At 36.7% G+C, this 26,182-nt stretch overlaps 1 protein-coding gene across 2 annotated transcripts; it reads left to right on the top strand.

The window, feature by feature from the left end:
• GDPD1 (glycerophosphodiester phosphodiesterase domain containing 1) lies at positions 1 to 25,154 on the top strand. Of its 2 annotated transcripts, XM_059669815.1 has the most exons (10): positions 2 to 295; positions 7,169 to 7,211; positions 12,990 to 13,125; positions 13,895 to 13,940; positions 17,414 to 17,532; positions 18,043 to 18,132; positions 20,181 to 20,314; positions 22,745 to 22,804; positions 24,037 to 24,088; positions 24,484 to 25,154. In XM_059669815.1, exons 1-10 carry the CDS (start codon positions 154 to 156, stop codon positions 24,604 to 24,606), a joined length of 945 nt encoding a protein of 314 aa, XP_059525798.1. In that variant the 5' UTR covers positions 2 to 153; the 3' UTR covers positions 24,607 to 25,154. The 2 variants fall into 2 exon arrangements, with proteins under 2 accessions (XP_059525799.1, XP_059525798.1); XM_059669816.1 differs by lacking the exon at positions 24,037 to 24,088 and having other exon boundaries at positions 1 to 295.
• Positions 25,155 to 26,182: the final 1,028 nt, after the last annotated feature.

The following is a 26,182-nucleotide window of genomic DNA, read 5'->3' as shown; positions in this document are numbered from 1 at the left end:
TGCGCGCTGGGCGGGCGCGAACAAGTGCGCTGCGCCGCAGGCACCGGCTGGGGGCGAGCTGGCCCGGAGCCGCCGCCGCCGCCGCCGTCGTCGCGACCGCCGCAGTGGCGTTCTGCGGGCCTGGCGGCGGGAGACCGGCCACGCTTAGCCGAGATGTCGTCCACCGCGGCTTATTACCTGCTCTCCACCCTGGGAGGGTACTTGGTGACCTCCTTCTTGTTGCTCAAGTACCCGACCTTGCTGCACCAGAGGAAGAAACAGCGCTTCCTCAGCAAACACATCTCTCACCGCGGAGGTGAGGGGTCTCCGGAACCCGGTGGCGGAAATGGGGGAACCTTTTGGGTTGGGTTTGTTTTGTGTGTGTTTTTTTGCCCCCCCTAGGTCCTGCGGAGCCCCGCCAAAGGCTGGCGGGTGGACATACGCCCGAGTTTGAGGAAGAATGGGGATGTGTGAATGGGGGCCCCCCGGAGGTGCGGGCGGTGTGGAGGGGAGGTCTCCTGTGGGAAGGAAAGGGCCTTGGGACAAAGCCCCGGGTGAGGGTTTCTTGGGTGCAGCGGTGTCGGGGTCGACCGTGGAGAAGCGGGTGGACGGGGAGCTCCTCAGCGGACGCAGGAAGGGTCGCGCCGGGAGGCACGAGGGGGCCGGGGTGGGGGCCGGGAACAGGCTGCCCCCGGGGGCCGCGGAGCTGGTGCGGAGGGAGGTCCGGTCCACCGTCTTCAGGGCTGAGGAGCCGCGGAGCCCGGAGCGGGCTGCCGCCCAGGTGTTGCCGAGCCCGCGGCCGGGCCAGCCCAGCCCACCCCGCCCAGCGGGATCGTTCACGGAGGGGATGATCCAGGGGCACCGTCCGCGCTGGGGCCGGGCGGGGGCCGAACCGGAACGTCCCGGTGCCCGAGGCTGCACGCCTGTGGGGTTTTTGGAAGCCTCACCCACAACCCAGCCTTGACACGTGGCTCTCCTCAAGATGAAAAGATGATTTCGTCTGTGACAGCACGGTGTTGTTTAAAGAAAGCGAAAAGTTTATTTTGGAAAGATGTCTTGCTGGAAGGAGACTAGATGGTCCACCCTCTGTTTCCCAGGCAGCAGTCACAGCAGGTCCAGCCTGTGCCTCTTCGTTATTGAGTAATAAGTGTCTCTCTCACTCTAAGTGCGATGTGTACAATGTCATCCAGTTGGATGATTTCAATCCACGTTAACTCTTCTTTAGAAATGAGTGTAAAAGTAGGTTAACATTGCTTGGAGTTTGTAGCCTACTACTTAAAACGGTACATTTCTAGATTTATAGTCTAAAACTTGGTTTAGTAGCATCACTCCCTTTCTAACAAGAACTGGCCAGGAATAGGGTCTTAAATGCCACAGGAATGCATTATCATTCATCTGTATAATTTTATCAGTTAACACTTAGTACGAAAGACTAACGTAACTTGCGTGGTTATGCTCGTCTCCCACTCTTGAAAAGTATCCAAGGTTTTAAGGGGTCACCTGCTAAGCGCCATGTTATTTCTCTTTGGTTTATCTGCATTTTAATAAGTGCATAGTTCAGCTATAAGATGTACATATAACCGCTAACACGCCTTCAACCATTAACGCCGAAAACCAGCTTTTAGTGTTTACGTTGCTGCTGCAGAAGCAGTTTTCAGTGGTGATCGTCCTATTCTGGAGATGGGCAGTCCACACTGCAGTTGTGTTCACTGGTTTTCTCAAAAAGTGTGCTTGCTTAAAACCCAAAACAAAACAACTAGATCCTCTAAAAAGCTCTCTCATCTGTCATTGTGGGTGATCTAAATTTTATTTTAGAAGAAATAATCTTGTTAAAATATCTGCAGGCTCAAAATCTGTTTTACTCTGTATGCTGGGCTAAAGCACTGTAGTGAGTTTCAGTGTCTTAGTGGCTTCATATGCTTTTGTGTGGAGCATGTACACCAAACAATACAGTTGAGTCCAGAGTGATAGAGGAGATATTTATTTTAAACACACACACACACACACACACACACACACACACACACACACACACTTACACTTAGTAACTCAAGATCCTACGTTTCTGGAAAACAATAGACTGGGAAGGAGTCTCCTTGCTTGCTTATTTTTTTTCCCTGGACACTGATAACAGCAATCTCTCAGTGCATATGACTAACATTTGGGCTAATACTATAATTGCTCCAACGACAAATACCTGATATTTCATATAAACCAGATGTATAACCATTCCGAGACTGAAATATTGGTAGCTATATGTGTTTAAAGTATATACACCTGAATTGCTATAACTTGAAACTCTTAATGTGTACTATATTATGTCTGCTATAAAAGCATTTTCCTGAGTCAGATGCTGGACCTACCACTAATTAGCCTTGGGAATAAGCATGAGTTTTGCTTATCTATAAATGGAGAGCATTTGCCTTGCTTCTCTTTGAGTTGTTAGAGGACTAGGTGTATAGAAAGCACTATGAAATTTTGTAAAATTGAAAATATAAGCATGGCTATAGGGGATCCACATTTGCATTTTTCAATAGAACTTTGAGTTGATTATGAAGATTGAGATCACCCTATAATTGTTTTCAAACTTTTAATGAACACTTTTGCCTTTTTTAACATTGAGTGCTCTTGAAAGCAGCTGTCTCGGAAATTAAATGCTGTAGTCTTGCTTTGCTCTTACCTCTTTAAAGCATACCTTGTATTGCATTATATTGTAATAGGATATATTAATACATCTGCTTCCATTACTAGACTGTGAATTCCTCAAGGCCAACTTTTAGATTTTACTAATTCTTTTGTCTCTAGCCTCTAGTACAGATACTAATATATAATTAAAATACTAGTTTAAAAGTAATAGCTTATTGTCTGCTAATTATCTACTACATGTTAGATACTTTTCATGTATTTCTTAAATTTATTTGACCAAGAGCACACTTTATAACTACAATGTATTGATGAAACATCAACAGAACCAAAGATATATCCTTTGGATTAAATGGGGAGCAAGCAGTATAATTAAGGGCCATTTTCTTACTTCCTTTATGAAATTATGGATTTTGTTAATATTTTTCCAATTACAAAAGTAACTCATGTTCATTGTAGAAAGCTTGGAAATATGGAAATGAGAAGAGAAAAAATATCTCCTAAACTTTACTATCTGGACATTTTGAAGTATGTCCTTTAAGTACATATTGTCCTGCATTTGGAATTATACGGTATACAGTATATATTTATTTCAGATAGAGATAGGATAGCAGGGAAATAACATACTTTAATACTCTCTAACCTGTCTCTATGAGTCAATTGAATTAAGCAACAGGCTTTAAAAGAAAAGTCTACTTACTAGGAATTAATGCTCAAAGAATTTTTAAAAATCAACAACTGATCAAATCTTTTTTTAATAATTAATTTTTTTTGAGAGAGAGAGAGAGAGAGAGAGAGAGAGAGAGAGAGAGAGAGAGAAAGAAAGAAACATCAGTCGGCTGTCTCCTGCAAACCTGGGCATGTACCCTGACCAGGAATCGAACCAGTGACCTCTTGGTGCATGGGTCAATGACATTTCACCACCGAGCCACACCAGCTGGGCCAACTGATCACATCTTAACCTTTCCTCCTAATCTTTCACCCTTGTAATTAAGCGAGAGTACTGTCACAGTCTGGGCATATTGCCACAGATTGATTTAACAGGTGATAAGTTTGAGGGTAAAGATTGCTTTTGGGCCTTGGCCGATGTGAGTCAGTTTGTTGAGTATCATCCTATGCACTGAAAGGTCGCCAGTTCGATTCCCAGTCAGGGCACATACCTAGGTTGATGGTTCAATCCCTCATGGGTCAGAGTGTGTATGGAAGGCAACTGGCTGCTGTTTCTCTCCCTCTCTCTCCTCCACTCCTTTCCTCTCTCTAAAATCAAAATAAGGTGGAATGAAAGTATCTCTATTCCTTAAAAAAAAAAAAAAAAAAAGGAATTCCAACCATTTCATGAAAGAAGCACTGACACCAAATAATTCTTTGGAGAGGAATGACATACTCTTAATTAGTCCCTTAGTTACGCTCTAGGCTTTCCCCATATGAATCTAATAAGTAATTTGTCCCATGCACCAAAACGTCTCTGGTTTGATCCCAAATCAGGGCACATACAAGTATCAACCAATGAATGCATAAATAAGTGGAACAACTAATTGATCTCTCTCTCCGTTCTTTCTCTAAAATGAATAAATAAGAAAAACTGGCGGTTTCACTTAAGACTATCTTTGATGTGTTAGTAAAAATTAGTAATGTTATTAAATTTCAACCTTCAACTACACATATTCTATGTGACATAATTGGAAGTATTCACTTTTGCTGCATACCAAAGTATGATGATGGGTGTCTTGAGAAAAAGCACTTGTGCAGTCATTTGAGTTGTGAGCTGAATTTACCTTTCCCACAGAACACCATTTTTACTTTAAAAAAACTGACAACTGGATATGGATACTTGAATATTCAGCAGATATGTTCTTGAAAATTAATAAAGTATATCTCTCATTAAAATAAAAATAATCTAGCTGCCTTCTATCAAGGTAGTGCCAATGATTAAATTTGAGCTTTTAAGCAAAAATTAGAATTTTGAAAACTTGCATCTGCCACTGTGAGCTTGATAGCTTTCCAATTCTCAAAGATTCTCCTGATGAGAGAAGATGTTAACAAATGAGATTTAAAAATATGTATTTCATAATGAAATGTGTCCAAATTTAGGAGATTAGCATAATTCAGTGAATCAGTATTTTCCAAAAGATGAGTGGATGATATAAAGCCATGAATGGGTGAAAGATCCATTCAGAGTTCACAGTGGACCAGTGGGTTTTTACATAATAGAGTATGAAAAGGACATTTCTGTGGTTCAGATTCCACATTGCAGCTATCTTATAAAACTACCCCTTGTTGAATTCAGGTACATATTAAGCAGATATAAGAATCTAGCTGCCTTCTATTAAGCCAGACGTTAAAGAGATTTGCAAAAATGTAAAACAGTGCTACTCTCCTCATTAAATTTTTTTGGAAGATAGTTATTTTTCATAAAATATATGTTAGCATGAAATGGGTTTACTGTTGTTTTCAAATAAATTAAATTTTAAGGAGTCAATTTCTTTTTTTTCTTTTTTTTTTAAATATATTTTATTGATTTTTTACAGAGAGGAAGGGAGAGAAATAGAGAGTTAGAAACATTGATGAGAGAGAAACATCGATCAGCTGCCTCCTGCACATCTCCTACTGGGGATATGCCTGCAACCCAGGTACATGCCCTTGACCCGAAATCGAACCGCGGACCTTTCAGTCCGCAGGCCGACGCTCTATCCACTGAGCCAAACCGGTTTCGGCGAGGAGTCAATTTCTGAAGCTCTTTGAGGTAGTCAGTAAGAGTCGTGAGAACAAGTGGCTGGAAACTGCCAGTTTAATGAACTCTTGTCTGTGATAAGAATCATTGTAATCTGAAGCGACAAGAAAGTACTTTCTTGGAGGAGTTGCAAAGTGAATTCATTCTGGAATTAATGTTAAGAAACATTGGGAGGCAATGGTGAAAATGATCTTCCCAGGCATATGGCATGAGCTTAAGACTTTGATTCTTCCCTCTGCTTTTCAAAGTAGTGCATATTCATTGTAGAGTGTTTGTAAAGTATAGAAGAATGCACATTAGAAAAGAAATCATTTGTATTCTGACCAAATTGATAACTGTTATTAATTTGCTTTGTGAAATTAAACTACTCACTGCTGATTGTGCCAAAAAGCAAGGAAATTAACAGGACACAGCAGTCAGCTTGAAGGAGCCAGTGATGTTGAGTTTGGTCATTTGGTTAAAGTGGTTTCTGAGAGACTTTTCCACTGGGAAGTTACTCTTTATTCTTTGTAATTAATAAGTGTTTTTTGTAGGGAGGTACTTTGAAACTACATAAGTAGGCATTCCTCATCAAACTTTCCATTTATTAAAATAGACTGAGAATTTCCTATTTTATCCAGTAGTTTAAAATTTGTTACTATCATTAGTTTGATGCTAACGTTGTTTCAGGTTTGGCAGGTGAAAATGCGTTTAAATTGCCTTCAGAATTCTTTCAACTTGTTGGGGTTTTTGGGGTTTTTTTTGAGAAAGCAGTTACTAGTTTACTTAACAATAACCATTTTAGCCGAAACCGGTTTGGCTCAGTGGATAGAGCGTCGGCCTGCGGACTGAAAGGTCCCAGGTTCGATTCCGGTCAAGGGCATGTACCTTGGTTGCGGGCACATCCCCAGTAGGAGATGTGCAGGAGGCAGCTGATCAATGTTTCTCTCTCATCGATGTTTCTAACTCTCTATCTCTCTCCCTTCCTCTCTGTAAAAAATCAATAAAATATATTAAAAAAAAAAACCCAACAATAACCATTTTAGCACTCTAGTTTTTTTGGTAATATTTTAGAGTGCTTTGTTCTTGAAATGTTGGTTATCTGAGTGTAACATTTCCATAGTTTTTGACTAAAACAGACACCAGCTGGATGTTTTAAAGTCATTTAACCTCAAAACAGCACTTACTTTTGAAAAAAAACTATAATCTTCATATTTACTTCATCTGTTTTCTATTATGCAACAACTCTAGTAACCATTATCCTCATTCTTATAGTTAAGAAAGCTCAGTCTAACAGAGAGATTAGGTAACTTTCCCAAGGTGACACAAACGTCAAATAGATTGTAGAACAAATATCAGAACTCTGGAGTTCCGTTCTCAGCTACTATAGTATTCTGCTTCCAGCCAAGGTGATTAAAGTACAGTCACTTGTCTTAAGTAATTCATGGGAAAGGAAGGAGAGAGATAGGTAATAACTTATGCTATAATATGATAAATGCATAGTACAGAGGTGCATAAGGGACTATGTGAATACAGAGGAGAGATGTTTTAACTCTGCTTGGGGAGGTGTATATGTACCAAGTCCTCTTCTGTCGTTCCTCTATGACAAGCTGGTATGACAGTTTAAAAATCATGTTTAGGTGCTCTCACACTTCTGTGGTGGTGTGTCTGTATTTTGATCTTTGATTCTTCCTGGTACAGCTAAAATATAAAATAAAGATACCATTATATCCTTTAGAACATTTGTAAAGATGTATCTTATTAAAATGAATTCATAGAAAAATAAAATGTTCAGAGTATATAAGTAAATGGAATTTACATTTAATGTTTTTACAGGTGCTGGAGAAAATTTGGAGAATACAATGGCAGCGTTTCAGCAGTAAGTATATAAAAGATTATTCATTTAATGTTGATTCACAAAGTGAAGATAGTATACATGTCATATCCACTTGTGATAGTTGTTCCTATATTATTAAAATTGCTTTTTTATGTAGTTAGTCTCCAGTGTTACAATAGAGACTGGCTTCTGCGTAACTGAAAAAACTACATCAGAGTTTTGGGTAATCAAAAGATACTATAGTCCCAAAGTTGAAAGAAGACATTTATAACAAGGCACATACTGTGTGTAATGCTAATTAGTCCTGGAGAGAAAGAGAAAAGGAGAAAATGAAACAACTGTAACACTGACTGCTGCTTATGAATAGGATTATGTGTCTACCCAGTAATTCTCGTACAGACTTAGACCCGTAATCTAGTCTAAAACAGGGAATGTGAGAAGTTAAACCCCGTGAAAGACGTTACCTATCCATATTGATTTTTTCTTACGTAATTTTAAAACCATTTTTATGTATGTAAAGACAGCTAAGAAATCAGGAAAACTTGGCTTATGTTTTGGTCCTGCTTGTCATCATTCTAAGACATTTTAGAGATTATTTTTCCTGTTATCAGGTCCAAAGGTATGCTTTTCCATGTTTTAGTTTCATCTAAATCCTATCCCCCTGAATTTGTCATGGCTTATTTTCCTCTTCTATATGATGCCTTTTAACTATAATCTCAAGAGTCTCTTACAGCTTTAAAGTGAAAACTCTTTCCTCCTGCCATAGACTGTGAAACACAATAATTTAAATTATTTTTTTCTACTGAGATTATATTTCTAGCTAGCTATAGCTAAATATGTGTATAACTTCATGTGTACAGTTTCCACTGAGATACACCCCCACACACATATTTAGAAGAATGCACATTAGAAAAGAAATCATTTGTATTCTGTTATTAATTTGCTTTGTTAAATTAAACTACTCACTGCTTATTGTGCCAAAAAGCAAGGCAGTTAACAGGACACAGCAGTCAGCTTGGAGGAGCCAGTGATGTTGAGTTTGGTCATTTGGTTAAAATGGTTTCTGAGAGACTTTTCCACTGGGAAGTTACTCCTTTATCCTTCGTAATTAAGTGTTTTTGTAGGGAGGTACTTTGAAACTACATAAATAAGCGTTCCTTATCAAACTTTCCCTAATACCTAGCTCTGGTACTAACAGGCTCTTACTAGTTGCTTACTGAATGGCATACAGAACGGGGTACCCAAGAACAAAGCAGAATATTAGCAGAAGACAGGATGAAGAAGATAGAACCCCATCCATAATAAACACAGAACCAAAGACTAATGAATTATACTACACACACACACACACACACACACACACACACACAGCATCACTAAGCCCTTGAGTATGTAAAATCTGGTTCTTAAGAGCTAATAAAACTAGGTTATTAAATCAGGCCGTATTTGTAAATACCCACAGGACAATTTGATCCCTATGGTATTAGCATGAATGGTAAGAGAAAGAAACAAATTGTATTAGCAATAGCTGGAAGTATAAGTTGGCAGACAGTCAAACTAATTAATCAGCGACCTGATTCTTATAGTATTTTTTAGACTATCTAGTTAATATAATACCAATTTTCTCATCAATGAAATGGGAATGATAATACAACCTCAATATTGTGAGGAATAAATGAAATTCAAATAAATTCCTTAACAAAATTCCTGTTGAAAATTGTATGCATAGCTTCTGTGGAGTTTCAAGTAATTTCACATCTTGTATAGCTAGAGTTTTACTTTCTTTTTTCTTTTTTAAAAAATATATTTCTTTATTGATTTCAGAGAGGAAGGGAGAAGGGGAGAGATAGAAACATCAATGATGAGAGAGAATCATTGATTGGCTGCCTCCACACCTCACACTGGGGATGGAGCCCGCAACCCAAGCACGTGCCCTTGGCCGGAGTCGAACCCGGGACCCTTCAGTCTGCAGGCTGATGCTCTATCCACTGAGCCAACCCAGCTAGGGCAAGTTTTAATTTCTTTCTCTGGAAATGTTGGAGCCTGGCTTCCCTAACTTTTTTCAGTGTTTTTCATCAACTTGTCAGAAATTTAGCTACAAAATAACTGGTGTTTCAATTGATGTAGATGCATATTGTTATTTATGGAAATTTCTGAAGGCCAAAGTGATAAAAAAAAGATTTTCTTGCTATGTTCTAGCTATTTGTTTACCAAATTGGGATAATTTATTAGGATAACTTACAAGTTGTCCTAGATATACTTGCTATTGCTCTAAATTTTTATTATCTTGTTATTAAGAGATAAGCATACGCCTGGCCAGTGTTGCTCAGTGGTTTAGCATCGAGCCATGAATCAAGAGGTCACTGGTTTGATTCCTAGTCAGGGTACATGCCCAGTTTGCCGGGCTCCATCCCCAGTAGTGGGGCATGCAGGAGGTAGCTGATTGATGTTTCTCTTTCTACCTCTTCCTTCCTCTCTAAATATTATATAACAACAATATTTAAGGAAATTAAAAAATACAGAAGAATAATCTCCCAACCTAAAAGCTGCTTTTGTTTATTATGTCTTTTTGGATTTCATTTTTACACATTTGTGGCTCTAAAAAAGATACAATATTTGGAAAACAAATATTCTCTTTTAAAGTTGAGGATTTAATGCTCATTGACAATGTACCTGGTCACCCAAGAGTTCTGGTGGAGATGTACACTGAGTTTAATGTTTTCTTTTTTTAGATATATTTTTATTGATTTCAGAGATGAAGGGGAGGAAAGAGAGAGAGAGAAAGAGAGAGAGAGCGCGCTACGCTGGCCGGGCCTGAGTTTAATGTTTTCATTCCTGCTAGCACAACATCCATTCTGCAGCTCATGGATCAATAAGTAATTTCAACTTTCAAGTCTTATTATTTAGGAAATATATTTTGTAAGGCTATAGCTGCTTTAGTGATTTCTCTGATAGATTTGGGCAAAGTAAATTGAAAACCTTATGGAAAAGATTCACCATTCTAGATGGTGATTAAGAACATTTGTGATACATGGGAAGAGGTCAGAATATCAACATTAACAAGAATTTGGAAGAAGTTGATCCTAACCCTCATGGATGACTTTGAGAGCTTCAAGACTTCAGTGGAGGAAGTAACTGCAGATGTGTGGAAATCGCAAAGGAACTAGAATTAGAAGTGGAGCTTAAAGTCATTACTGAATTGCTGCAATCTCCTGATAAAACTTTAATGTATAAGGAGTTGCTTCTAATAGGTGAGCAAAGAAAGTGGTTTCTTGGGATGGAATGTAATATAGTCTAAAGCAGCCGTGGGCAAACTACGGCCCGCGAGCCGGATCCGACCCGTTTGAAATGAATAAAACTAAAAAAAAAAAAAAAAAAAAAAAAAAAGACCGTACCCTTTTATGTAATGATGTTTACTTTGAATTTATATTAGTTCACACGAACACTCCATCCATGCTTTTGTTCTGGCCCTCCGGTCCAGTTTAAGAACCCATTGTGGCCCTCGAGTCAAAAAGTTTGCCCACCCCTGGTCTAAAGTGAAAAAAAAGGGGAGAAAAATTAGCTCTGGCCAGTGTTGCTCAGTGGTAGAGCATTGGCCTGTGCACTCAAGGGTCATGGGTTTGATTCCTGGTCAAGGACACATACCTGGGTTGCAGGTTTGTTCCTCACTCCAGTGGTCTGGGCACATGCAGGAGGCAACCAGTCGATGTGTCTCTCTCACACAGATGTTTCTCTCTCTTATCTTAATGTTTTCTAATGTTCCTTATAATAGTGTTCTGATATGCATAAAGCCTAATGTGAGGTGGAGTCTATTCCTGGAGAAGATGCTGACAAAATAGTTGAAATAACAAAGGATTTAGAATCCTATATAATAAAAGGGTAATAATGCAAATTGACCCTAACGGCAGAACCACTGGGAATGACTGGTCACTATGACACACACTGACCACCAGGGAGCAGACTCTCAATGCAGGAGCTGCCCCCTGGTGGTCAGTGTGCTCCCACAGGGGGAGCTCTGCTCAGCCACAAGCCAGGCTGACGGCTGCCAGGACAGCCCTGGTGGAGGGAGCCTCTCCTGCCTCCTCAGTAGTGCTAAGGAAGTACGACTGCAGCTTGGGTCTGCTCCCCGCTGGCAAATGGACATCCCCTGAGCGCTCCCAGGCTGCCAGAGGAATGTCTGATTGCCAGCTTAGGCCCAATCCCCCGGGGAGCAGGCCTAAGCCAGCAGGTGGTCATCCCCTGAGGGGTTCCAGACTGCGAGAGGGCACAGGCCAGGCTGAGGGAACCCCCCCTACCCCCGAGTGCACAAACTTTTGTGCACCGGGCCTCTAGTATTACATAAACTTCATTGATAAAACAGTGGCAGGGTTTGAGAGGATTGACTAGATAAAATTCTATCAAACAGCATCACATGCTACAGAGAAATCATTAGTGAAAGGAAGAGTCAACCGATGTAGCAAACCTCATTGTTGAAGAAATTGCCACAGCCACCCCAGTCTTCAGCAACCTCCACCCTGATCACTCAGCAGCCATCAGCATCGAGGCAAGACCCTTCACCACCAAAGAGATTATGACTCACTGAAAGCTCAGATGATGGTTAGCATCTTTAAAAGTATTTTTCAATTAAGGCAGCTACATTGTTTTTTAGACCTAATCCTTTGCAAACGTCTTTTAAGTGGATGCCTTGGCAATCAAAGCTTAAGTCAGTCACTTGCATTATAAGAAAAAAATATCAAGGCTTACACTACACTATACTGTAGCTTTGTAATAAGTTTTGAAGTCATGAGGTGTGAGTCTTCCAACTTTGTTCTTTTTCAATATTGTTTTGACTCTTTGGGGTTCCTTGAGGTTGCATATCAATTTTAGGGTGCATTTTTCTGTTTTTGCCAAAAACATCATTGGGATTTTGATAGTAATTACATTGACTCTGTAGGTCAGTATAGTATTTGCATTTAGCAATGTTAAGTATATTCTGATTCTTGAATGTGGGATGTCTTTCCATTATGTATTTCTTCTTTTCTTTCAACAATGTTTTGTAGTTTTTTTTGTACAAGTCTTTCACCTCATTGGTTAAGTTAATTGCTAAGTTTTTTATTTTTTTTTTAAATATATTTTTATTGATTTTTTATAGAGAGGAAAGGAGAGATATAGAGAGTTAGAAACATCAATGAGAGAGAAACATTGATCAGCTGCCCCCTGCACACCCCCTATTGGGGATGTGCCTGCAACCAAGGTACATGCCCTTGACCGGAATGGAACCTGGGACCCTTCAGTCCGCAGGCCAACACTCTATCCACTGAGCCAAACCAGTTAGGGCTAAGTTTTTTATTCTTTTTATGCTATTATCAGTAGAATTGTTTTATGATTCCCTTTCCAATTTGGACCCCCACCCCCCTTTTTTTCCTCCTTGCTTAATTGCCCTGGCCAGAATTTCTAATCCTATGTTGAATTAAAGTGTCAAAAGCTGTCATCTTTTTCTTGTTTTTCACTCCTTTCATTTTATAGATGTGGAAAAGTGGGCCCTGAAGGGGGCATTTACTTGCCCAATGTTATACAGCAAGTTTGTAGCAAAGCAGAAACTGACACCTAGATCTCTTCACTTCTGGCCCAGTGTTCTTTCCATTCTATTGGGTTGACAGAAGTTAGGATAGCTAGTTATGGAAAGACTCGTCTTCTGAGTTCCTTTAGAATATTTTCACATCGGTAAATCCTAATAGATGACAGTGTTGAAATTTTAATATTATGGATTTTTAATTTTTTGCTGTTTGATTTATAATTCCAAGTTTAAGTTTCAGAATGTCATTATTTGTATTTCTTCAGTGCAGTTACCATTGGAACTGATATGCTGGAATTGGACTGTCATATCACAAAAGATGAGCAAGTTGTTGTGTCACATGATGAGAATCTAAAGAGATCAACTGGGGTCAATGTGAACATCTCAGATCTCAAGTACTGTGTAAGTATAAAAATGCATGGTAAACTAATATCTAGTAGATCTTGGGCCTGTAACATTTTTAAAAACAGTGAATGCCAGATAAATAATAAAAAATAAATGACAGTGGTTAAACAATGAATGTCAAAGGAAATTTAAAATAACTATTCTGAGTTTCAGTAAAGATGTACTCACTATGTACATATATAGAGTCTTATTTTTGTAAGTAATTTAACAAAATTACCAAAGTCCTCAAATGTAAAACTACTAGTGTTCAGTTCCTTGAAGTATTCTTTAATTTGTTTTATTTGGATTAAATATGTAAATTAGTTTTACAGTATAGGAAAGAACTCTTTAAAAATCTGGTTTTAGTAGTAAATCCAGATAAATAGAAGGAAATGCTGTTTTACCACCTAAAAAAATTTTACGTTAATAGGATACTATCTTATTGAATATCCTGTGTGCTTTTTATATAGTTGTGATCCTGCTGTTTATTATATATATTGTATTTTCTAATATTTTCACATGATACACATTTTCTGAACTTTTTGTTTTTAATGGACTTTAGTCTTTAGAGCAGTTATAGGTTTACAGCAAAATTGAGCAAGAAAGTATAGAGAATTCTCACATAATTATATGATTAAATTGCTTTTGGAGATGTTCTGCTACAGGGGGCCTTACATATGTAGTGTTTTATTTTATTTTTTGAAGAAGCAAATATTTATGTCTTAATGTAAGACATTAAAATACTGATTTTTTGAGAGCTAACTCTTTTCAATCATATCTTTTAAAGGAACTCCCACCTTACCTTGGCAAACTGGATGTCACATTTCAAAGAGGTAATATTTACCATTTGCAACTTAAACACTAACATTAAAGTGTATTCATTTATGTTGAGAATTAGATATTTAGGCATGTTCTCTTGTCATAGTAAGTTCCAGCTAAAAGTACTGCCATCAAAAAATTCTCTCAGGCCTAATCTGAAATCTTGACCCTGAAAAGATGAAGTCCAGAGATTTAATTAGCTCATTCTACTAAAATTATATACAGTTAATTTAAACCAAATACTAATGACAAGAAACCCATATATTATTAGGGACATTTTGTACCTCTAAAGCTTCCAGTTCTAGAATATTACTATAACTTATAGTAATCATAAATCAAGTAAATAAATAAATGAAAAGAAATTGAAGGGACCCCTTTCAGATCCTTACTAATTGTCTCACATTTGATTCTATGTCATTCAGGTGCTCCATATTTTAAATTTTAAAGAAAATTTTGTTTCTCAAATAAATTGTCCAGTCCAGCCAGTGTGGTTCAGTGGTTGATCATCGATCTATGAACCAGAAGGTCATGGTTTAATTCCTGGTCAGGGTATATGCCTGGGTTGCTGGCTTGGTCCCCAGTGGGGATTGTACAGGAGGCAGCTGATCAGTGATTCTCTGTCATCATTGATGTTTCTATCTCTCTCTCCCTCTCCTTTCCTCTCTGAAATCAATAAAAATATAAATAAATAAAAACCATACTTTTCCTAGTCATCTTCACTTTTTAATTACCAGCATAACAGTTTTCTTTCCTTTGAAGGAGCATATCTTACAAAGAAACATGTCCCTTGGCCCCAATTTGTTAGTTATGTTAGAATGGAAAATACACCTAGAGATACAGGTTGCTGAGCGGGTATAGTCTCCCACACTACCACAATTCAGCCTCGTGCTTTGAATGATTCACATGTAACTCAGTAAAGCTATGAGATGCTATATGTTATGGTCCATTGTATGGCTTGGATATACTTAAAACTTTGGTTAAATGTGAAGGATGTATTGATATTAATTTTCAAAAAGAACTGTTAACTGCTCAGTGAGCTACATTTAAAATTAGTATAATTTCTCTTTGGGAAATTTTAGAAAGGTGTAAATAAAAATTAGAAAACTGTTTAAATTAGCTATCTCTGAGTGATATTTAGCTCTGATGTTTGTTTGTTTTTGCCTTCTAGGTAAGTATCATTAAGCTGTGTTGGTTTGAGGAAATATCTTTCTCATTCTTGTAATCAATAGGATGATACTTGCCAAGCTTTTCTAATAGTTGTGTCAATTGTGAACTTGTGAAAGTTAAGAAAATTTCATGGGTGGGGAGTAGGGGTCAATTTGGGGCAAAAGGGAACATATGTAATACTTTTGACAATAAAGAATTAAAAAATAATAAAATATATTTTTTTAAGTAAAAGAAAATTTAGAAGCGAAGTTTTTTCTGTTTTTCCCTGTGTAGAGCAAAGCCAAAGCCTCATAAAGATGAAAAGATCATTTGCGAAAAAAAAAGTTTTAATTTTTTTCTGTTTTTTATACCTTCCTCATAAAGTCATAAAACTTTTGAATGTGAAGAGACCTTTGAGACTATCTGTCTCTTCCTGTTACAGATAAAGAAAGAGGCCTAAAGATGTAAATTAAGGTCATACAGTCGGTAAATGACAAAGCTAGGACTTGAATCTAGATTTTCTCCTCACCAGGCCAGTATTTAGCTATACCATATTGCCCCTCCATCTGGAGAAAATAAACCTCAGGAAATACAAAGAAATATAAAGGATGATTAAGACCCTCTTTTAATTTTTTTCATAACTCAATTTTCTTTGAATTGAGTTGCACTCAACACATTATTGAAGTAGCATATATTTCTCTTGCCTGAACATAATATTTTCAACCTCTGAAAAATTCAGTGATGATAACAGAGGAAAACTTTAGAAACAATCTCAGTAACCACTTACAGGCTATAGAGAAGAAAAAAATCTTTTTCTTTCTACATTTCTAGATTCTCAGCTGAGACTCTGTAACAAAAGAGAGATTAATATGAGAAAAACAAGCAGAAGTGTATTAATATGTATGTCTCATGGGAGAGACTCAGAGGTGGCTAGAACCTGAGTTTATATAGCATTTTAACAAAACAATAATATATTTTCAGAGAAGTGACAAGACAAAGGAAAAGGACTTTGGATTTTTAGGGTGGCAAATTGTGGAAATGTACATATGTGAGAGAATAATGGAAGATAAAGGCTAGTCAGTTTGTTATATGGAGTCCTCTGGTACTGATAAGGGTTTATGGTTGTGGGTGATTAATTTTTGTACAAATTTAAGTCTTGTTTTAAGGCAAAAAGGGGAAGGGCAGAGAGCCTTTCTTGTGTCTGCTTCTTCTCCATTGCCTTCAGTTAGAAATAATCCTTATACCAAAGTGGCATATTTTGGAGTGGCAGACACTGCGACCTTTCAAGGGAAATGGTTAAACGAAAATAATTAAATTGATATGGCTACTCAATGGAATATTTTAAAACTTTAAAATAATAATTGTAGTCCTGACTGGTGTGGGTCAATGATTAGAGAGCATTGCCCTGCACCCTGAAGGGTCGTGGGTTTGATTCCTGGTCAAAGGTATGTTACCTGGGTTCCAGGTTCCATCCCTGTCCCAGGCTGGGCACATGCAGGAGGCAACCAAGCAATGTGTCTGTGTCTCTCTCATCAATGTTTCTCTCTCCCTCTCCCCCCTTCCACTCTCTCTCTAAAAAAAAAATTAATGGAAAAATACCCTCAGGTGAGGATTAACCAAAAATAATAATAATTATAGTATTAGATCGGTGGATTATATTAATGTCAGTATCATAACCTGATATAGTTTTGCAAGGTCATCATTGGGGAATCTGGGTAAAGGGTACACAGATATCTATTATCTCTTACAACTTCATGTAAATCCAGTTATCTCAAAAAGTTTAATGAACCCTAACTGGTTGGGCTCAGTGGATAGAGTGTCAGCCTGCAGACTAAAGGGTTTGGGATTCAATTCTGGTCAAGGACACATGCTTGGGTTGCAGGTTCCTTCCCCAGTTCAGGGGAGGTGCAGGAGGCAGCCTATCAATGATTCTCTCTCATCGTTAATATTTCTATCTCTCCCTCCCTCTCCCTTCCTCCCTGAAATCAATAAAAAATATATATATTTTAAAGTTTAATGAAAAAACTTAAAACATAATTATAAATGCAGTGTATTAACATGCAACATTTATTTATTTTTTACGTAAAAAGATCAGGTTAAAATGTGTAGGTATACTATAACTCTATTAAATTATGCATAGGGGGAAAAAAGAGTAGAGAAAGTATACCAAATGGTCACAATGGTTATATCTAAATTGTTGCATTTATATGATTTTTCTTTCCTTTTTTTATGCTTTTCATCATTTTGTAAATGTCCTATTATGACTACTACTTTATCTCTTCTAACCATCAAAAAAATAAGTTATCTTTTAAAAATACATTTAAAAATCTTGCTTTCTCAGCATGCCAATGTGAAGGAAAAGATAACCGAATTCCATTATTGAAGGAAGTTTTTGAGGCCTTTCCTAACACTCCCATTAACATCGATATCAAAGTCAACAACAGTGTGCTGATTAAGAAGGTACTTAAGGCATTGCCTCCTCTGAATGTGTTGCATCCAATTTCACAAACTAATAAGGCTAGAGTAGGTGGCTGCATAGACTGATAATGTGCAAGGAAATGTGATGCTCTAGGGTCAGTGTTGTTTTAAATAATGCTCTGGTAAAAGAGATCACTTTACTGTCCGAAAGCCTGTTTTCAGAGTTGTCATGTCTCAGTCATGGATAAAAGTGAGCTCCTGTGAGCCAATAGTTCTGGCATTTGTATAATTAACTTCTAGATTAACTTGTTTCATTTTTAGTTAGTGTATGTCAAATTATTAAGTAGTTGTATTCTGTTAGATAAATGATATAATAGTAAAATGTAACTAATTTCTTATATTTTATAAAATAATCTTAATTTATACATCGGTTCTTCTCAGATTTTATAGTCTTCACTGGCAGATAGTCAATTATAACCCGTTTTTAAAATGAAATAATGTAAGTGGATTTACAGTAGGCACATGCATAAAAATTTGAATTTTCACTTGTAGGTTTCAGAGTTGGTGAAACAGTACCGACGAGAACACATAACAGTGTGGGGTAATGCCAATTATGAAATTGTAGGAAAGTGCTACAAAGAGGTAATTCTTTCAAAAATGATACAGAATGACCTTTGTTGTTGTTATGTATCTATAAATGGTAAGTTATTATAGTAATAATTTTTTAATATGAAGACCAATGGTACTGGGTGAAAGCAACTAACCAGTTTGCTAATAGAGATAATGGATTTATAGATAATGGGTTTCATAGAGATAATGGACCTTGCAATTAAAGTTCAGAATAATTGGACTGGTTTATAGGATTATCACCATTTGGGGCAGTTAAGGCTAGATAGGACTATATTATGTTTTTACAACCTCCTTTTTATTATTTCAGAATAAAAAGTTAACTTTTGGCCCAGAATCACAGAACTTTTCCTTTGATTCATTTTTATTTTTTTCCTAGAAGCCTCTGGCTTTCTGTCATTTTATTTATTTAGTTAGGTAGGTAAGTAGTTGGGTTTTTTTGTTTTGTTTTTAGTTTTCTGTCATTTTAGAATTTAAAAACTTCCAAGCTTTCAATAGTAATTTTCTTGTTTGTTTTTATTTTTTCTTCCAACAGTAATTTTCAGACATCAAATAATGATTGTTTCAATATTTGTCATTCATATTATGAACATGCTGTATATAATTGTCATGTGTCTTTTATAATTCTTAAAGTGTGATTTACAAGAATTTTACATTAACCCTTTAATTCCCAGATGCTAGAAACTAAAAAAGAAAGAAAGTGGGCTACACACTGGTGATGGGAAAACATGTGGCACTATTCTCATTTAATGATTTTTTTGTTTTTCATTTGTTGTGTGTGTGTTTTTTTCAGAGAGGAAGGGAGAGGGAGGGAGAGATAGAAACATCAATGATGAAAGAAAAATTCATTGATCGGCTGCAACCTGGGCATGTGCCTGACCAGGAATTGAACCTTGACCTCCTGGTTCATAGATCCATGCTCAACCATTGAGCCATGCCAGCTGGATAATGCAATGGTTCTTCACCTTGGCTGTATGTTGGAATTACCTGAACAGTTACAAAAACTACTGATGCCTGGGTCCCATCCCAGATTTTCTCATTTAAAAAACATGGGGGCCTGGTCGGCATGGCTCAGTGGTTAAGCATCAACCTATGAATCAGGAGGTTACAGTTCGATTCCCAGTCAGGCCACATACCCAGGTTGTGGGCTCTATCCCCAGTGTGAAGCGTGCATTCTCTCTCATCATTGATGTTTCTATCTTTCTCTCCCTCTCCCTTCCTCTCTGAAATCAATAAAAATATATTTAAAAAAAAAAAAACATGGGGTGTGGCCAGTTGTTATGCCAGTGGTATACCAATTCCCTCCCACCTCTCCCATTAGCAGCCTTGCATGACTCTCCAGAAGTACCAGTTACTGTTTTTAGTTCTCTGGTTCCAAAGTTGCCAAAGTTTTGAGGTTCAGCTCCTAACCCTATTTTCCCCATAAGTTCTGTTATTCTTAGGGTCTGAATTTGCAGAAATCAAGGTTTTTCGGGACTTGTATATTAAGTTGCAGTTGACACACCTGTATATATAAATAAGCTGAAAATACTACAAAGCAGCATGCGAACATAGGGGAAAAAGAAATCCTCAAACTTATTTATTCTATTTTTTAGAAAATAAAGAGGTGGGTAATTTAGAGCTACTATTTAAAATAAACTACTTTTTTATATGTATTTCCCCCCAATATAGTACTTTTATGCAAAAAACTCAAATGTAGCTCGGCAGGTATGCTCGGTGGTTAGAGCATTGGCCCGTGTACCAAAGGGTCTCAGGTTTGATTCACAGTCAAAAGCACACACCTGGGTTGTAGGTTCGATCCCCGCCCTGGTCAGGGCACATGCCAGAGGCAACCAATTGATGTGTGTCTCTCACATCGATGTTTCACAGTCTGTCTTTCTCTGTCTCTCTTTCTGTCTCTCTCCCTCCCTTTCACTCTCTCTAAAAAAATTAATGGAAAAAGTACCCTCTGGTGAGGATTGACACACACAAAAAGATAAGAGTCTTGGGAAATTTTGAGGATTGTGAAATAATCCTCTACTTGAGCAGTTGCAAAGTAACATAATATTGTTTGTGTCTTTTAGAATTCAAATATTCCCATCCTCTTCAGTGTACAACGTGTTCTGCTCATTCTTGGCCTGTTCTTCACTGGTCTCTTGCCCTTTGTGCCCATTCGAGAACAGTTTTTTGAAATCCCAATGCCTTCTATCATATTGAAGTAAGTGGTTACCTGTTTTCATCAATTATCCATTACAGGAGGACGAAAATAAAGCTCATTAATATTAATATTAATGATAAAGAATAGATTGCTATAGTTATTTCCATGTTTTCTTAGCTGACCTATATTAACAGTGCTTTTTGCCATAAGACATTCTCTAAAACGAATAATAAAGGGTTATAAGTATTTAATCTGGGCCCATTTCACATAACAATGACTTTCTGTGCCTATATATTCAGAAGTCAGATAAAAAGAATTGAGCTTAATTGTTGAAGTTTAATAATTCTCTTATTCTAACATCTAGTAGCAATTGCCCTCCAACTTCCTTCCCTTCTTCCTACTTCATTGACAACTATACAAAGCTGAAACTCCGTTAAACTTGAAATTCACCACTAGTATTAATACATTTAGGAAGAAAAACAACCACCCCCACAACAACCCAAAAGAAACCTCTAGAGATGGGAGAAAGAAAATGATAGGATTTGTTTACATAGATATTTCTATGTATGCATAATTTCTCTACAGGATACAAAGCCTTGCTTTTCACACACTAATTTACTACAAAAAATATATATACAAACAATTAGTGCCTGACAAATAATAAGCACTCAATAAATGATAGCTTTTATTGTTAAATTATCTTTATCATTATTATTAAAGACAGATAGTTTTATCTCCTGCACCCTCAGAATGTAATTGCTAGCTATAAATTTATAATAATAACTGAATCATCACAAAGGAATTCAGAGTTCCTGGGAGATCATTTAAATGTGATTTCACCTGCATGGAAACTTTTTTCATTCTCCAAACAAATTTTTTTAAAAAACCAAGCTGAGCCGGGCTGGTATTGCTCAGTGGTTGAGTGTCAGCCTATGAACCAGGAGGTCGAGGTTTGATTCCCAGAGTACATACCCAGTTGTGGGCTCGATCCCCAGTGTGGGGCATGCAGGAGGCAGCCAATCAATGATTCTCTCTCATTGTTGATGTTTTCTCTCTCTCTCCCTTTCCTTTCCTCCCGGAAATCAGTAAGAAATATTTATTAAAAAACAACAACAAGGTGAATAATTGTCATTAACCATTAGAGAATATTAGTAAGAAAAGCAATTTGGTCAGGACCCTTGTATTCAGCATCTGTGTTTCATACCAGTTTGAGTTACTTAGTGATGAGCATTTTTATCTATTCCTAGTTATATTTATTAGCGATCTTTGTAGCTATTTCTCAGACAAAACAACAGAAATCACTTCTTGTTTACAAAGAAATAATTTTCATTTCTAAATTAAAATGATTTCTAACCATTTATTCCTAGTGTTCTTAGCTTTCCTCTGGCCTGGAATGAACTCTTGAGCTCTCTGGATTATCTCTATGTGTTCCTTTTAGAAGTTAGTATTATTGAAATACAGACATGAAAAAACTTCATAGAATTAATCTTTTCTCTAAAGAGTGATAATGGATTAAGACATGGGTAAAACATTGTGTTATATGTTTTAATGTTTTGGGGTTTTTTTATGGGAGACAATGGGTACTTCCTAAGACAACATAATAATTTGTGTTTAGTGAGGTACTTTAGTATTTGAGGTACTAAATCCCTGAGATTCCTGAAATAGCAACCAGGACTTTCCACCTTGGCTAGAGTTAGGGAAAAAAAGGATTTTATTTAGAGAGCTTCTAAATAAAAACTGAATTCAGAGAGAAAGAACAAAATGAATTTAAGTGTGGGGACTCAGTACTATACTAAGAGTATAGATAGGTGGCTTTAGAAAGAAAACAAGAAATGAAGATCTGGGGAGATTGAGAATCATTGTGTACTGTTAAACTTAGAAAGAAACTGAGAAATCTTCATAGTAGAGAGGCTAATCAGAGATTTCCTATGGTCACAACCCCAAGTTAATAACACAGGTAGTGGTGCTGCTCTGGGCATCAATAAGATCGAAGAAGAAACAGCATAGGTCTAAAAGTCGTGTGCTCTTTCAATAGCAAAGTTAATGAAAAAGTACAGGGCCTAGATCTTCAAATATTGAAAGGGAAAGGAAAAAAAAAACATGCTTTTATAGGAGGTTTTTTTGTGTCTCATTTTTACCCCAAATATCTTTTAATCCATAGTAAAGTTTGGTTATATGTTTTAAGTCTACTATATACTAAACCATAGCAGACAGAGCAAGAGAAAGTTTCACCAAAATAAGAAGAGACATGAGCCCTAGGCACTCAGGGTCTCTGGAAAGATAACTTTTTTTAAACCTTTCAGTAGTGGTTGCAAAAAGCCTGAAATCAGTGGAAAATAGAGAACCCAAATGGGCTTTATTTTGATTTATATTTGTCCTTTTAGGAATATTTTTTTAGTACATACTAAGTGTAAGGTACTTTCTGTTTTTGAACTTGTTTTATTTTATCACACTGTGTTTCTAATTTATTCAAATTTTATTTTGTCTCAGGTTAAAAGAACCACACAAAATGTCCAAAAGTCAGAAGTTTCTCATCTGGCTTTCTGATATGTAAGCATTTTCGTTTCTTGATATACAAGTTAGTGTTTTAGCTATATCTATTAAATACTATGCTCAAGTTTAGTGTGATCTTTCTACATGTAATTTGTAACAAGGATGTGTTGAGTATCAACTATACAAATGGATGTGTATGGATCATTTAGAACTAGTTTAATTACTAGTCAGAAAGCCTTAGGCAGAATCTAGGGAGATAATCTCATTCAACTAGAACACAACCCACCCAAAGTTAAATTATTTACTTGGGGTTATCTAGCTAGTTAGTAGCATTCTAATAAACATAAATGGAATAGAAATTAGATGTAGCCCTAGCTGATTTGGCTCAAGGGACTGAAGGGTCCCCGGTTCAATACCGGTCAAGGGAATATGCCTGGCTTGGGGGCTTGATCCCCAGTAGGGGACATGCAGGAGGCAGCCAATCAATGATTGTCTTTCATCAGAGGTCGTCAAACTTTTTAAACAGGGGGCCAGTTCACTGTCCCTCAGACCGTTGGAGGGTCGGACTATAGTTTAAAAAAAACTATGAACAAATTCCAATGCACACTGCACATATCTTATTTTGAAGTAAAAAAACAAAACAGAAACAAATACAATATTTGTATTTGCATGTGGCCCACGGGCCATAGTTTGAGGACCCCTGTCTTTCATCATTGATGTTTCTCTCTTCCCCTCTCCCTTCCTCTCTGAAATTAATAAAGATATATTTTTTAAAAATAAAGAAATTAGGTGTAAAGCTTTTCAGTACAACAGTTCCCATCTTGCTCAAGTGATTTGTATTCTAAAAATTCACTTTTAGTTGGTTATGAGCTTTAAAAAAATGTTTTTTTTTCTTATATGTAGATATTGTAATTAATGGACATTAGGTTTCTAAGAGAGCTCACAAAAGACTAATCCACTCTGTAAATGAATTATGATGTTATAGAACTTGACCCAAGTTTACCGTCTTATTTTAACTTGCAAACTTAGGAATACAGACTTTAGTGAGCTGCTCCAATAAGAATGGAGCAGGATCAGTGGCAGCAAGGAGTAGAAAGTCAGTTCTGGTGGTTCACCAGCCAGCAGTGAAGAGAGATCCAGCAGTAAGATACAAATGCATCCATAGCGGCGGTTATTATTTGAGGCCATTGGTTAAAACTCTAAATTAGGACTAAGTTAGGACTAAGGACTAATTTTAGTCCTTCCTTAGGCTAAGAAGTACCTAAATCTGTTCTGCTTTTCTCTTCTAGTTTATTAATGAGAAAAGCTTTGTTTGACCACCTTACTGCTCGAGGCATTCAGGTAAGTTTCTAGAATGATACGTTTTTGGAAACAGACTAGTTTACCAGTTTAACCCAAGTATAAGGAGCAGGAACTTTTAACTGACTTAATTTAGTCCCAACTCTGATGATGATGCTTGGCTGGTTGACATCTGAAGATCTTAAGTTCTGCCTTACAGTGAACAAGAAAGCATTGGCATTTCAGTAACTACAAGTCCGCTTATGTAGAGGTAAGAATAGCTAAAGGCAGATGGGTAGGTCAGTGCATATTTAATGAGCAAAGTGGAATATTTTAAAGGGTGCAATTATTTCTTAAAATTGCAGATAGATAAATGCTATTATAAAAACAATTTTCTTTTTAAAATAATTTTCTATCTTAGCATTTGTTCTCATACTTCTCATGCTTCTAATTTTCAGGTATATGTTTGGGTATTAAATGAAGAACAAGAATACAAAAGAGCTTTTGATTTGGGAGCAACTGGGGTGATGACAGATTATCCAACAAAGCTTAAGAATTTTTTACACAGTTTTTCAGCATAGAAAAGGAAGTATTCAGAAGCATTCAAAGAAACTATGAAAAGATCTAAGGGGGAAAAATTTTTCATTATCATTTTCCTAAGCCATTTTCAGAAAGGTAAAAGGTTTAATCAGTTAAGTTTTTATTACCTCATTTTTAAGCTGCCTGAGAATGTAGAAACTCTATATTGTATATTTATTTTAAACAATATTGCATATTTGCATTTGTAAATAGTTTATTTAGAAAGATTATTGATCAAGATTTCTGTATATGATTATATTATTGTAAGTAATTCTGAAATCAAAAGACCATTGGATAATTTGATAATTTCACTGGAATAAGGCCAGCTCATTAGTAAAACAAAACTATTCAAGGCCTCTATAGCTATTTTGAGTTGTCTTTTTATTTGTAGCGACATCTTAGTTGGTGGGGAAAAATACTGTGGAAGAAGAGCTTGGAAATCATTGATGTGGTTACCTGACAAGTTGTACATGTTAACAGAAGGCAGACTCAAAGAATGAACTGGAAGTTTATTACTTGATCAGAAATAAAATCTGTAGACTGAATTAGATTTCATAGTTGCTGTTGTTAATGGGGACATTCTATTTGGAATCCTCTTCAGGTGTGTAACATGTCCTTTTTCTTTTTTGGGGGGGTTAAATATTAAAACTAGATTTATCAATTGTGAATTAAGACAAGATCCAAATAGTCATAGTTTTATGTTTCCTATAAAGAAATTTAAATTTTCCATTTTGGGCAATGACTGTTTGGGCCTACATGTAGATTTTCAGTAACATCTTGAATCCTAATTACATGAAACTGATGACAGTGCATATCATTTGTTAATACTTGTAGTATAAACTACCTGTTCCTGATCTTTAAGAATGTATTCTTCTGAGTATTAATGTGGAAATGAAGTTTTCCAAAGCACTAGCCATCACTTTCTCTGCTTTTCTGATGTGACCTCATGTAAATCTGTTTCTGATTTTATTGACTAATTTTCATGTTCTCTTTGGGAGATGAATGTAATCTGGATTAATAAGTATCTTTTACCTAGATCACATCTCTCATTTAGAGTTTGCCAGTTTACAGCTAAGAAGGATGACCAGACTCCCACTTATCCCTGGAAGATAAAGTAACATTTGCCTTTTCTGTTTATACTGAAATAAAGTTTTCCAAGAACAAAATAAGGGTCCTTCATTGTTTGTTTTTGTAGTTGTAAATTCACATATACTTTGTAGATTTTTCTTTTGCAGAATTTGATGAGGTGATGAATTGATGAGTAAATGCACCTGAGATTTCTCTCTAGAATAAAGAAAATGTGGATATACTTTTATGGTAAAGAAGTTGCTTCTTGGCATGTGAACAAATAACTTGGGCAGGTAATCCATTATATCAGTCATTTTCACTATAATTTATGATTGTAGTTGCTAGGGATCATATTTGATACAATTCTTTTTTTATTTCTTTTTACCAAATTTTGCTTTGTTATGATTTGGAGCAGTTTAATATTGTAGGGCCAGCATATATTTTATGTCAACCAATAGAAGATAAAGTACCCAGTGTGGTAAAGCTGTTTAGAAAGTCATGTTTTAGAAG

This window comes from Myotis daubentonii, chromosome 16 (genome assembly GCF_963259705.1).
Source record: "Myotis daubentonii chromosome 16, mMyoDau2.1, whole genome shotgun sequence".
In the NCBI taxonomy this organism is placed as follows: Eukaryota; Metazoa; Chordata; class Mammalia; order Chiroptera; family Vespertilionidae; genus Myotis; species Myotis daubentonii.
The sequence above is the reverse complement of the archived record's forward strand: the minus strand, read 5'-3'. Positions and strand labels throughout refer to the sequence as shown.